This window comes from Sciurus vulgaris (genome assembly GCF_902686455.1).
Source record: "Sciurus vulgaris genome assembly, chromosome: 9".
Taxonomy (NCBI): Eukaryota; Metazoa; Chordata; class Mammalia; order Rodentia; family Sciuridae; genus Sciurus; species Sciurus vulgaris.
Window position 1 is genome coordinate 116,817,293 of NC_136469.1, and position 15,607 is coordinate 116,832,899.

Genomic DNA, 15,607 nt, shown 5'->3' on the forward strand with positions numbered 1-15,607 from the left:
ATTTTCAAAAATGGGTAATACTAAAAATTAATCATATGACTATGAAATGAACTATTATGCAGCTATTAAAACACCTTAAGACATTAAAATTCTCATAAGTTAATAATACAGTAATATTTAAAATTCTGCATATAATAAATGACTCCCGTTCTGAGAAAAAAGGCATGTATAAGTTGCTTATCTCTGTATAAGGAATGAGTGCAGAGGTGTGTCTGTCAGGCTCTCGGGAAGAAACATACCACACACTGACACTAGAAAGTAAAAGGAAGAGTTACCTTACAGAGGGATGGAGGCGCACAGGAACCACAGGGATCGCCCAGTTGTTCTGAACAAGAAAGCTGGGCTAACTCTGCACCTAAAGAGACAAGAGGAAGACCAAGAGAGAGTGACCTGGAGGGCCCACTTCCAGAGGCGCAGTGACCATGGGATGAGGGACACGGCCTGGCCATCATTCTCCTGCTGCAGCTCCGCATGGGCCAAACCCAACGAGAAGCCCAGAGTGTCATCGCTGATGTGATCCTGCAGGTCAGCCCACCAGACAGATCAGGTGCCCAAGGGTGGGGAGAGACGGGGTGGGTCTGTGAGGGAGTATCTCCCAACACAGGAAAAACACATATCTGGCCACAGCAGACTGAATCCAGGAATACCTAAAGACATACGGTACTAAAGAGAAGATACTTTATTTTCTTTTGATACCTTTATATTGTCTTACTGTCACAATAATATGTGCACATTTTTAATTCTGGAAAGTAAATGCGTCCATGTGTGTGAAGATGTGTGGGTGTGTGTATATGCCTGTGAGGGTAAACGTGGGAGTTATCTGTGTGAATGTGTGTGAGACAGAAAGATGGGTGAGGGCAGAGCATGTGAGATGTGATGCTTGTGAGAATGTGTGCAGGCGAAGGTCTGGGTGTGAAGTGATATAGGGTATCTGTGTGCATCTATTTGGGGGAGGCAAAGTTATGAATATGTTATGTGTGAGATGTGGGAGAGAACTACATGTGAGGGAGTGTGTGAAAGCGTATGTGAGGTTGCACAGGTGGATCTGAGACAGTATCTGTGTTCAGGGTGTGTGTGATTATGTACATAAATGTATTTGTGTGACACATGAGAGTGTGTATGGGAGACGTGTTAGTACCGTGTCTGCACATGGGATGCACAGGTGGACATGAGGCTATAAGGTAAATAAGCATGTGTGCTTGAGGCAAGTGTGTAGAGATGTATTTGTGTAAGCAAGAGTGTGCATGTGAGGAAATTGAGATGCGTGTGAGTGAGAAGGAGGTGAACCAGGAGATCACGTGTATCGGGACATGTGTACATGCTAGTGTGTGCACGTGTACGTGAGCTCATGTGGGAATGTGCTCGTATAGCTCTATAGCCATGGAAATGAAAACCTCTCCTTCTAAGAAAAAAGAAAATACAGCAAAATATTCATACTAGGAATCTCCAATAGCAAAATAAAAGGCAAATTCATTATTTACTTATGAATTTCTTCCTTTGTTTAAAAGACAATGAACACTTTGGTCTGTTTAGTCTTCATTCCAGAAAACATGAAAATACCTTTAGGACCTTTTGGTAATGTGGAAAAAAAGAAAAACAAATCTTGATTAATAAAATGTTTCTTCTTAGGAATGTGTTTGGAAATTGGGATCTTCTTTTTCAACATATAACCACAAAGTTATCCAAGTCCCTGCTTAGAAGAAAATTTGTCCTTAAATTTGAGAGCCATCAATATTTATTTTTATGTAATTTCATTAATTTCCAGGTATCCATAATCGAAATTAATTGCTACTTGGTTTGCAAACCAACACCATGTTGGCCTATACTGTTAGGTTTCTGTTAACTGAGACTTTTTTTTAAAGTCGGTGAAAGAGACCTTGAATTCTTTCAATTATACTTCATTTTCTCTGCATTGCCTCATTTTGCTAATAATAAAATGAAAATTTCCTATTTCAAGCTACATTTTTTTAAAAAAAGAAAAGCTTGTGGCAGTCAATGGTTAAAGCGTTTTTCTGTTTTTAATTTATTTCAAGTTTCTCTGTTTTCTTAAAAATGACTTGCTATCACTAAAATCACTTCAATTTATTTTGTATTGTTACCTGTGAGTCCCCTGGTATCTCTGTAACTTGATTTGGTTGCTTGGAGTCATGGGTACACATTTAATTTTATGTAGATAACAGTTTTAAAAAAAAGTGATTCTGCAGTCATATCTTTCCTGCTTACATAGCAAGCAGCCTTGGCTATTAAAATGTAAATGGGACCAAATCTATTGCAAATGCTATTAAGTATGGCCAAACCCAAGACTTTCAGAGTTGCAGAAAATATGTCACTCAACAGTGAAGGAGTCCTCAGACCCAGGCATGTCTTTTATTGTCTATTAATATTTCTCCATTGTTTCAACTGATTTCTTAGTAACACATCTATCAAACAAACTCACCTCAAACAATGTTACTTGGACAATGTTCAGTAAACATTGACAGAAACCAGCTTTAAAACCCATGAGCCTTTTCCTAGGGCAAAAAAAAGAGTCACCAGCTTTTACTCAGCCACCATATCAAACCACTGTTGGGGTTCGGTGAACACTTTATTTTCCCACTTGAACTTGAACTCTTCTGCAAGATCACTCTTGCCCATCTTGCGAAGGTGACGAGCCAGGAGGCGAACTTTGTCAGTGGAAGTCGGGAGAGATTTTTTCCAGAAGCAAAGAAGTTCATGGATCTGCTCGGTGAGGTCATCAGGATGCTTGAGTTTGATGAGCTGAACGGTGCTGCGGCGCAGAGGGAGGGACGAGGTAAGGACCTCAGCGTTTTCTTCTGAGAGTTCCTCTGCCAGCCAGTGGAGCAAGTTATCCCAAAGGGCCTCTGGGGGCACATAAGGAACACCCAGTGTTAGGAAGCTTGCTGGAGGGATGTGCTAATCCAACCTTCCACACCTGCTCACAGGAATCTACCAGGCCTCTGGTTTGGCTTCTGAGCAGCAGAGAGATGTGGGACCACCCAGGTGGACAGTTGAGAGCTTTTGAATCCCTGTCATTGCTGAGCTCATCTTCTGAGCCTGCCAACTACTGCAAAGGGTTAGAAATGCTCCTCAAATTTTAATGTACCGGAGAACCAGGAGGGCTTGTTAAAACAGTTTTAGGTTTCCAGCCCACGCAGGTAATTGGGTAGGACTAGAATGGAGCAAAACATGGCAGCTTCAAGAGGCTTCTAGAGGATGCTGAAGCTGGGGTTCCTAGCCATCCCTAGCCTTGTACTACCGTGTCAAAGGATATGTCATTGGTTCAAAAAGATATTTATCTTTATTAGTATTAATGTGATGAATAAATTATACCAGAAGTTAGCTGGTCCTCACACATATCCATGCAACACACACGCACACACACACACACACACACACACATACACACACATATAAGTGTACACACAACTTACCAAGTTTCACTACCCAAAAAGCATTCTGTGAAAAGTTCATTACATCAACATTCCTTTGGAACTCTGGACTATTTAGACTTGCAAACATCTCCTCTGACCATGTCCTGTATTCTAAGCATATCTTTCCCCTAAGCCTGAGACTCCTGTCTGCTTCCTAATCTCATGATTCCATCTGCTGTTGCTATGGTTTTCATTGCATAATTCAAAACCATCACTCTAAGTAAATCCCCTATACCCCACTCACTCTCCCCTTCCACATACAAGCCCTTTATCTTCCCCCTTTCACATACCAGACCTATCTATCCTGCATACTTTCTTCCACTCTCAGGCTTACCCCTGCACTGGTTTTCCTGACCTTGTATGAGCAAAGAATCCATGCCTTCCCCCTATTACTCAATTACTCCTTCCACCTACCTACTCACATAAATGGTGCTCTGATTTTACACTATAAAGCCACTTATTTGTGAAGATTACTTAAAGGAAAGAATTTAACACATCCTTGTTTCTTTTCAAATAAATATTCTGCTATCAGCATGCAGGGCATTCATTTAGAGGTTTGTGCTACCTGGATGGGCCTTTCTCCCCTCACCCACACCATCACCATCTATCTCCAGTCATTGGCCATGACATTGATAATCATTCATGCTACTGACCACATGGTTCCTTAATCTTGTTAACTACAGTGACCTATCCTGTGACTCCAAATTATAAACTGACTTTCAGAGCTAATCCTCATTTTTCATCATTAGCCAGAATTATCCCTCCTCAGTGGCCTCAGCTTCTGGATATGACTACTACCTCCTAAACTCCCACAGATTCTATTCCTCTGCTCCTGAATAATGTTCTTTGTCCCCATCACTAATAGAGCCATCCCTCCTGTCATTCAATCACCCCTGCAAGTCTTACATACCTCTGTGCCAGTACTGCTCCTAACAATCAGTTATATACACTAAATATGGTCTTGCATCCAATTTAAAACATGTTGTCCTCCTTAGCTTTGTTGTCATTATTGTCAATTTGTCAACCCTAATCATGTAGGTTGACTGTATTAAACTACTCCAGCTACCCAGTTATAAAAATACGTTGATTGTGCCTAATAAACTCTATGCTATTTTATTCTATTTGAAACCTTAGCATTTACAAATTCATTAAATTTTTCTAATTGCAATTTAAAATTTTCCATAGCAAGACCAAAATCTTTTCTCCTGTCTTTAAATTCCTGTCTCACTCTCCCATTTCACCCAGCAAAAATCTGTTTTTTCCCACTTTACACAAAGCCATTCTGCCTGAGTTCTTATAACCTTGTTTTCATTCCTGAAGTCCTTTCTTAGAAAATCTCCCTTCTTGTGTTTGCTGGATTCCATCCCAATACTGTTTTTCATCCAATATTTTCCCTTTACTTCTGTCCCTTAATCTCCTCCTCACCCTGGGTCTTTTCATGCTTCTTATAAACATGCTTGGGTCATCTTTTCCTTATGCTACAATATCAAGCTACTGTGCTATCTCTTCCCTTTTCTTTTTGACCATAATAATCTTTTGATGTCTAATGTGCCATGAGGCCTCGAGTTCCTCACCATCTACTAACCACTTACATGCTTGCTTTAGGGATTCTGTGACCTTTGTAAAAACTACTATTTAAGCCTTTATTCAAATCTTCCTGGAGAATTCTTAATTACTACTTGCAGCCAGTGACCTTGGTCTGCATCTTCTTAGACTTCCGCAAAGCATTTAACTTCTTTCCTTGGATTTCATCTTCTCCCAGAATTCTCTCCTTCCTTTTCTTGCCCTTTTGTGACTCGTCCTCCTGGTGCTGCTAAATTACTGCTTCCTACCACAGGCCTCTTCTATTTCTGTCCTTTCCACTCAATGAATTCGTCAATTCTTTCTTATTTAACCACAGCCTCTAGGTGAAATAGCCCAGATTTGTTATCTCTTCATCTTTGACTTTGTTTTCCTATATCCTAGGATATTATTTACAATATTCATTTTCTCAAAATCTCCACCAGGGTATACCATAGTCACTACAAATGCCATATTTCTAAAATCAAAATCGTGAGCTTTGGCCTTTCCTTCTCGCTATCTGATCTTTATTCACTTTATTCACTGTATTAGTGTGACCATTCAGCTTAGGTATAATGTGTGACATTACTCAAATTTCTTGAATTCTACTTCTTATCCCTTGTACATAATTTCCAGTGGTTCCAACTTTGAACATGTACACCCTTTCTTCTACTTTCTAGCCTTACTGAATCAATCTTAACCATGCCTGTTATAGTTTGGATCTTCATTGTCCCCCGACAATGACTTGTTTTGAAGGTTGGTCACCAGTCCGTGGCACTAATGGGAAATGGTGGAACCTTTGGAAGGTGGGGCCTATGGGAGAACGTTAGGTCATTGGGGCAAACTCTTGAAGTGGATACTGGGATCCTGGTATCTTCTTGTTTCTCTTCTTGCTTCCCAGCTACCATGAGGTGAACAGGCATCTCCCACCATGTGCTCCTGCCAAGATGTACTCTGCCACCACAAACCTAAAGCAATGGGACCAAGTCGCTGTTGACCACAACCTCTGTAATTGTGAGCCAAAATAAGCCTTTCCCCCTTTTAAGTTGATTAACTCAAGTATTTTGTCATAGAGATGGAATCTGACAACCACAATGCCCTACCTGTCTTGACTGGTTGGAGTATTACAGGATCCAGCATTCTAATCCATATCCTTGCTATCAGTGTGACTCACTTTGTCCTCTGCACAACTTCTGACAACCATTTTGCATCTAATCTGATCTTGCTAGTCCCTCATTAATCTCTTGAAAGGTCCTCCTATAGTCTAACCTTCTAAACTTGGCATTTGTACTTTTAATAGTTTTATCCTACTAAAAATATATAACGTTATCTACCTAATCTATCTAATTGGTAGCAACCCAGGACTTCCTAGCACACATCAGAAGAATCATTATACTCTTATACTACCCAGAGATTATTGACAGGAGCAGAAATTGTGCTTTTATTTGCCAAGTTTTCATTTATTGATGTTGTTGTTGTTGTTTTTCTATTTCATTTGCCTTCTCTTTTAAAGCAGCTTTAGTTCAGTGAAGCCTATGAATTTTCTGTTATCCCTAAGGGTAACCTCTGGTTGGGATTCTGTGCCATTCATGATGGACCTGATAAAGTAGTCAAAACCCATCCACTGATGTCTTTTGAAAACAAGTAAGTGATTCCATTTGTAGCTATTAACATCACAAAAATAAATTGTTTTAAAAGGCTAAATAGAGTAAAGGTGTCAAATTCTACCCTGACGTCTGCTTCATCATGAGTACAATCATCATGCTATCTGTGCATAAACCCTGTCAATTATGCACAGGTAACCACGCATAATATAAAATATAAATATAAACTATGTTCGTTGAGAATTTATACCAATATATACTTCTATTAAATCTATTTACCACAAATGTTGGTTTGAACTGACCACACTTAAACATTTAAAACTTAATAGTCAACATTTCAGAATAAACTGCAGCTATTTACCAAACTAAGAACTTGTTTGTTAGTTATCTGAGTAAAACACTACTTATTAAGATTTATTAATATAAAGATATTAAAATATAAAGATTAAAATTTATAAAATATAAATCTTTTATAGATTTCAAAACAAATTTCATTATATGCATATTTGAGAATGATATTTGGTTTATATGTGCATGACTTTGCAAGAAAAAATCCATTTATTAGACTTGATAAACTTAATGATTAAATGAAAAGTCACTTTCTCCATTCTTTTATAGAAGGATTCACACATACATAAAATATGAGAGGAGAAAGAACAGTATGAGTACAGAAGCAAATATTACTTACCTAGAGGATCTTTAGAAATTCTCTTGGTGCTTGCGGACGGTTGATTAATTTTTCATGCTATTGGAATGAAGGGAACAGAGAATAAGCAGAAGAAATTATTTATTGGTAAATAAGCTACAAATAAAACCCTATACGAACCTCACCCCTATTTAGAAGAAGCACTGAATTGCATGCCTTGCAAAATTAGATCTGGTATTTGTGAATGCATGTTCAGCAATTATTTTCCTAAGATAAGGCAAAGTAAAGCAATCCAATTAATTTAAGAATATTATACATTTAAATATTATTATAACACACGAACTCAGAACAAACATTTCCCACTAAAACTCAAAAATATTAAAAGTCAACTAACGTAGAGCAAACTATCTCTATAACCATAAACACTATTTTTGTAAATCCTTAGGGGGGGCTGGTACTATGCTTCAACACACAGCACAGACACCTAATAGTACTTAAACCAATAGTTTGTGTGGATGAACAGTAATGATGCATATATGAGATGCTAAAGACAATGAAGGAGTTGAACATATATTATTCTACAACAAAACTTTTTTAAAGAAAATAATCCACATATATAAATTGTTTCTTTCTCCACTAACCTTCAGAACAGTTTGTTCTCATTTAATGAGGGATGGTGGAATAGCACAAGAGATAAGGTACAAACATCTGCGTCTGGATACCAGTTCAGTGACTGAGAGCAGTGTTACTATGGAACATTTACTTATCTCTTAATCTCTCTGAAATGTTCACTATAAAAAAATTGCATGCAAATGTTCATAGCAGCTCTATTTGTAATAGCCAAATCTAGAAACAGGTAAAAATGTTCTTTAATAATACATCCAAACTCTGGGATACTACTCAGTTATTGAAAGGACAAATCACGGATACATACAAATAGCTTCTAACTACAGTTTTCAAGGGGGCCACTAGGTATTATGACAAGTACAAAATGCAAGGTCTCAGAAGTTGCAACATTCTGATTTCACTTATTATATTCTTGAAATTATGGAATTTTAAAGATGTATGAACAGCTCATTAGAGATTGCTGGCACTTACTGATCTGGAAACATGATGAGAAAGAGGTAACACCATCATTGTGGTGATGGGGCCAGTCCTGTGTTTTTGAATGTGGTGGTGGATACATGAATCTATACATTGGTAAAATTGTAAAGCGCTATCTACACACATTGTATCACAGCGTATCACTGTCAACCTCCTGGTTTTGATGTTATAGTATTGTTATGTAAGATGGAACTACTGAGGAAACTGGACAAAAAATACTGTCCTTTGCAACTTCCTATGAACCTATAATTATTCAATTTTTCAGTGCTGGGGATCAGACCCAGGGACTCATGCATACGAAGCATGTGTTCTAACCACTGAGATCTTCACAACCAGCCCCAGAATATTTTTTAAAGCCTACTTCAAAGCTGTGATACAAGGATGATGTAAGTACTGTAATGTTAGTGTATATCACACTGCTTCCTACTGGGAACTCAGTAACAAGTGAGTTGAATCTGAATTTCATCTTTTGTAGGCATTACATGATCATGGAAGCATATAAAACTTCCGTAAGAAGTTTTAAATGGGATGGAATTAAGAAGCAGTGGAAGTTCAAGTATTCTAGCGCAGCATTAACAAAATAAAATACATTTTGAGGCATCAATGATGTGCCTCAAATTGAAAGATGAGTATCAATTTGAACAGTACAGCAGATTCTTCATTCCTTCAGAGGGCACATCACCTGGACTGAGCCTTGGGCAAGAGATACAGTCAGGATTTTATCTTTTCTTTTATCATTGTTTCTTCCCTGAATCCTTCTTTGTTCACAGATGTCTCAGAGCCATCTTAATGCTTGAGAGTGTTTCTAGTGTTTACTAACCCTGACTTATTTCTTCTCACCCGTGAAAATGAGGGTCAAGCACTTCATCTCACATACAGTCACAGAGGGAATGAATTGTGGCAGCAAGAGCTTCTTTTAAATGCCCAGGTGTTTGGGGGTTTTCAAGGTCACCTTCCCTTATATCTTCCCTTCTAACTTTCTTCCCTTCCAGTCCTTTCGTTGCATGATTTTCTCTGTGCACAATTTTTGTTTGGTACTAAATTTTGCTTTGCACATTGCTCCTGCAAGCTCACTGTTGCCCAGGGTCAACCAAGTCAAACAGGAAGCTCTGCTTGTCCTTCCAGAGTCTGCCCTCCCCCACGTGGCCCAGTGTCCTCACATGGCTTTCTGGGTGCCTTCCTCAGCAGGACCAGTCTAATGTTTCCTCACTTCTTCTAATTAGAAGGCCCATTCTGTTACCTCTACTATTTGGTAAAGAAAACTTCATTATTCTTCTCAAGCACATGTTTTTATGTTAATATTGTACATTTTAACTTGCACAATACAAATTTCTTCAATGCCGCTTTTAAACATGTTATCGCACAAGGAGATGGATCGTTGGGCAAATCAAAATATGGCTTTCAAGCTTTCTGTAAACTGCGTCCTCAATCCATCTCCCTTATAAAGGGGGCTACTGGGATAATTTCTCCCTCACTATAACGCTCAAGGAAATCTTAAATAATAAACTGTAAGTAATTCAGATGTTTATAGATGGTGTCGTGTTTATGCTGCTTCCCTTGTCTACTGGAAGTGGTCAAAAACAGTGAAACCAAAGGAACCACTCACACGGGAAGCGGTATTATGAGTGCCAGAGCTTACAGCTGCTGCTGTGAGGATTCCTTCAATTACTCACTATTCTTTACATGCTGCCCAAATATAATCCGCCTACTGGATTCTTAAAAACTACATAGATAACTTTATAGTTGGACTCACTAGTGTGACAATTTTATCTACGAACTGCCCTGGGCATATCTAGCATTTTCTAGGTAAGGGCCCCAATGACCCTGCTGAAATATGCTTCAAGTCATATGTCATATGCCTGGATAGTTATTTATTTATTTATTTATTTTTTTTTTTTTTGTGAGGTGCTGGGGATTGAACCCAGGGCCTTGCACACGCAAGGCAAGCACTCTACCGACTGAGCTATCTCCCTAGCCCCATGCCTGGATATTTCTGAGACTCAGCTTAATTTCATAATCCAGCTTGCACCTCAGCATCCATACAAAAACCTTCTAGACTGGGTATTTCTCTAAATGCTTATCAAGCATATATGATACTCCCAAAATTGATCCTGCTTCAGAGGTATTAAAAAATTCCTTTCTTCTTGGTTTTCTCATTTGCCTTTCATATACACAGAGTGTGGAAGAGTGCACTTCCTGTTTTCCTCTGTGGTGGTTGAAACTATTACAGCTCAAGAGTGCTAGGTCTCCTTTGAGACCCAAGGAAAATGTAGAAGCCGCTGTGAGGCCCAGGTGTGATAGAGCAAAGCTGATCATCCCCAGTGCCACTCTGCTTGACCACATGAGTGCTCAGGTCAGACCAAGTTCAAACCACAACTTGTTAGTTGCTGTTTTCTGATTGAACCCATGACTCAGTCTCCTGAATTTTAAAACCATTATCATCATATTACATACTCCCTAGGTTGGTGAGCATTAGATAAAAAAAATATTAATTCATGATCTGTTTTCCCCCATTGTTGGGCACATGTTGCTCAGTGGTTTTGTGGTAATGCTGGTGTGAACACAACCTAGCTGTGGGTTCCAGTCAGGTAGAGGTGCAGCCTTTACGTTCTGTAGAGGACATAATACTTGGCAGTAGTAGTAAATGACTACAGTACTGGTTATGTTTAGTTACTATATGATATTAGTAACTTTTAAAATTTTAATTGGTTCATGGTATTTGTACATATTTATTGGGTACAAGTATGATGATTTGACACATTAATGTTAATGATCAATGAGTGTAGTTAACATTTCCATCTCCTTTAACACTTATCATTTCTATGTGTGTGGTACCTTCTACTTTTCTAGTCATTGTGAAACATAATAAATTGCTGCAGACTAGAGTTACCCTACTATTTTATAGACACTAGAACCAATTCCTTTTATCTAATTATTTTGGCACCCATTATCGGAAGGGGTGGGAGCAAGAGAAATTGTAATACACTTTCAAGGAAACAACTTAATTCAGTTCTTGGCATATGTGTATTTAATAAGTCATCTAATGTTAATCACACAAGTTTTGCTGGAACTACAGTGTCACATTTACAGGCAGAGAGGCTTTCTCTAACCCTAAAATTCCAGTATGTTGATGGGCCAAAGATCCATCTGTAACTAAAGGTACTCTTGTAAGTACAGCCTCATGTAGAGCAAGGCAGAACCAAAGTGTCCCCGTGATCACAGCACTGGAGACAGTTCCATCACTGAGTCTCACAGCAGTCCTGGGCTCAGACACTGCTGACCATCTCATCCCTGGAAATGCTTTGGCCTGGATAAAGCTCAGTGTTTCAGTTGTGACTGGGACTCACCCTCATTGTAATGTGCTTTCAGGAGCTTAGGGTGGTGCTGGCATGGTCCAAGCTAACATCACCACAGAAACACGCGGGTGAAACAATGCAGTGGAAGCAAGTGCCATTACGGGTCTGGCTTCAGGGCTGATTTGCTCGGTGATCTCATATCACCACAGCACCCTCCCATTGTGGGTCAGAGTAGGGAGCACAACGAAGATGGCATGGTGGCAGGTGTCCAGGGATCACCACCATGACCAATGAAATCTAATCAATGTCAAAGCTGGGGAAGGTCAAGAAAATTATAAATCCTTCCCACTATTTCACACACATTGTGAGGTGGTAAGTAGAAAGGATGAGGTGAAATGCTATCTTTGATTCCAGACAAAAATTGTACCATGGATTGGTCACTAATTTCGAGGTTATACCCAACAGCACTCTTGACACTTGGAAGGTATAGAAATAATATAATGGTAAAGTTTGTCCTCTACTTTCTACTGTCTTCCTGTTCTTGAGGACTCTACTGCAGAAACAGTCTTTGTGTTCAGGGATATGGTAAGGACTTTCTGATATTTTTAACACCATGTAGCATGGATGCCACACGGTATTACAACTAAATAACAGCTTTATATAACCAGCGACAACGAAAACTGCCAGGCTGCTATTGTTATTTTTATCATTTACCTTGGGACACATACACCTGATCTTTTCACAGGTCATTATTATATCATCAAAGCTACCCACACCCCTCCCATCCCACACATGTATCATACATTTTTCTGGTAAACAGGTTCTTTATTTGTAATTAGAAGACATACAAGTAAAAATGATAGGATCAACAGTAGGTGGAGAAATTACATAATCATTTTATTTCTGTGTATCTTGAATGTGGACTTTTAGAAGGAGCATTTAAGGTGTGATCAGTAAGTCCTGGCTTACTCTAGTCTATATTTATATTGCACAGAGGCCTGTTTAACTAAGTAATAGTCACCATGTGCTTAACTCAGGTTCACTTATTACATAATAATCATAAACTATATTCTCAGTTTTATAATATGTGGCTCACATAGAATTCTTAATGGCTCTGAATTATAAACAAGCTAGATAGAATATTGATCAAAGAAATAACCTGGTACAAAAGTTAACGGTAGCATGAATTGTGCTTCAGTTAGGGTTTCAACATAACCACCACCAACCAAATGAATGCTTATCTCAGTGTTGAATGAGGACACATGTGTGATTACATTATTTCATTCAAAGCCAAGGGTTTGATGTAGTATCATCCCTGTTGTGCTGATGTAACTTCTCCAAGATAACATGGCTAGTTTATAGCAAAACCCAGGTCCGTCTAAGGCCTGAACTTAATAAACAATACTTGGTAGTCATGTGTGTCTGTGTGTGTGTGTGTATGTGTGTGTGTGTGTCCATAGTAGTTATGCCTAGTTTACAAATGAGGGAAGAAATTTAGAGAGAGAAAATAATTCAACCAAAAATATGCATTCAAAATGATGCATATTACATTTAAAGTACTGTCTGTACTTGTCCAGATCCCTTATCTGAACTTAAGTTAAAACTGGTATCTGAGATGGTATAACATGGAACCTTCCATTCAGTCATTCCAGCTCCTCCTCCACAGTATGCTCACCATTTTCATGTGTCAGTCTTCCTTCTCTGGTCTTGGAGGAAGGATTAGATGGAAGTAAAGGGCTCAATTCCTACTCAGACTACTCACTAAACTGTGACCTTGAGCAAAGGATGCCCTCTGTTCCTCAGTTTCCTCATTTAAAAAAAATGAGGATAATAGTACCTGCTTCATAGTCACTAAGATGAGGTATTGAGTTACATCATGTAACTTCAAGCAGAACATCATATGAAATAAGTACTTAAGGTATTACCAATTATTGCTCCATATGTTTCCTTTAAAATTACTAGTTCTTGCCTACATTAATAGTTGTAAAAGAAAACCTCATATCTTTACCACAAATGGGAAAATTTTCACTTATATAAATTTAAGAAAATACTAAACATAAGTACATTTAAAGCAAAAAAAATTTAAGAAGTTCTTCTGTCAGCCAAGATTTGTGAAACTTCAGAACGATTCTGTTAAAAAAGGAAGTTTTGCAAGTGTTAGATACAAAAATACATTAACACCAACCTGAGATCTGCTCAGAAGATCAGAGAAAGTATTAAAAAGAGAACAAGTGTCTCATCATGTGAATTCATTTTTATTTAAAGATCATATATGTATTGCCCTCAAAAAACAAATAAGTAAAGCACATGCTTCAAAATTTAGGGAAGAGCACTCTAACCGAGCATCTCCTATTTTCTGAGAATAATACTTTTCCATGCAAACACAAATGGAAAAAATCTTTGCCCTTCAAAACTCTAGCTACAGAATTTTAAGGGCATCTGAGTGGTAAGACATCAACAGCAATGGACCCAAACTCATAACCTAAGCCAGAGAAAATGGGCCCTTCCTTGCTCCAGGGATGACTGTGGCCTCTGCTCTGCAATAAAGTAATTGCTGATGTCCCCAGATGAACAGGACAGGAAAATGTATCAGGCTGTTCCTAAACAGCTAAACCTTCAAACCAAACTGACTGAAGAAGCCTGCTTCTGACTCAAGAGCTGAAAAATTCCAGGTAAACAGAAAAACCACCATCCAAGGCTCCATTCCAAACCTTTGTTTCAATAAAAGGTAAAATCACCCTTCCCAACCGGTTCTTTGAAAGATTTCAATTTTCCAAACACCCTCAAGGGGCAAAGGATGCGAGAGGCAACATGACATAGTGGTAAATGTGTCAGACCTCAAGTAAGCAAGGATCTGGCTTGCGCAAAGCACAGGAGACGGTAAGCATAAAAGGAATGGCTTCACAGTCCGCCTCCACTCCTGTGAGGTATGCAAGCTGAGGCAAGCCATCTAGACTCTTCTGGAACTCTCTAACTGGGAAGCAGAAAAGATGGCTCCTACATGGAGATAGACGGACATAATGTCTGCCAAAAGGACATGGCGCACATCAAGAATTCAACGAAGGGTGGCAGAGACATGGCAAACCCAATGTAATGTCCAGATTTTATAGGGACTGGCTTTGGAATAAGTCAACTGAAAAAAGAGAAGAAATTGAGTCAGTGGTTGAATACAGAACATGGGCCACATAGTAGATGATATTAAAAAGTGATTCACTAAATTTTTTTCGAGTATATCAATGAGATCGTGGTCATTTTTTCATTGTTCTTACCCCTTAGAAATGTACTCTGAAGTATTTACAAATAAACAGATCTATCCTGTGATTGCTTTAAAATACTGAAACATAAAGAAAAAGGCAGAAATGGATGGGAGATGGGTCCATGTGAGTTCATTGTGTATTTACTACTCATTTTTGTGTGTATTGAAGTATTTACACACACACACACACACACACACACACAACACACACAACACACTTTTAAATGAATAAAATTAAAAGACATCAACATTAGCCAATATCCTGTTGTTGTTTTCATTATGGACATTCTTACAATCACACAGTCAGTGTAGAACTTCCTGGAGGCCAGTCAGAGATGCTTGACCCTCACAAATGAAAGGAAGTGCTTTCTGCACAGAGAAAGATTACTGAGGAACCAAAGTTAGAACAAAGTTCAGAGCAAGAAGTTCCCAACCTGGGGTGGTCTCCTTGGAAATAGACCTAATGACTACACTTGGGAAGTAATGTAGATCCATATCTTTGTTAACTCAGATCTTGTCTTTGTTTTAAATATGCACCCATACAGCCAATTTTATGTTTATGTTAATTTTCATTTGCTTGGTTCTTGGAAAATCACTCCTTTTAAGGCTTCAGGCTGATTATGGTTTTGCCAAGAGGAAGAAATTCATTAATAACCGTCCAGTCCTTGATGACTCAGTCACAAAAGGAGACAGCTTTAGGGCCCTGGTCA

General features: G+C 38.6%; 1 protein-coding gene across 1 annotated transcript in view; it reads right to left on the minus strand.

The window, feature by feature from the left end:
* Positions 1-1,057: 1,057 nt before the first annotated feature.
* DTHD1 (death domain containing 1) overlaps positions 1,058-15,607 on the minus strand; it is a 72,418-nt gene continuing 57,868 nt past the window's right edge. Inside the window, 3 exon segments of the mRNA XM_079152806.1 lie at positions 1,058-2,861; positions 7,284-7,313; positions 7,316-7,340. Of these exon segments, the coding sequence (XP_079008932.1) occupies positions 2,539-2,861; positions 7,284-7,313; positions 7,316-7,340 (378 nt within the window). The 3' untranslated portion in view covers positions 1,058-2,538.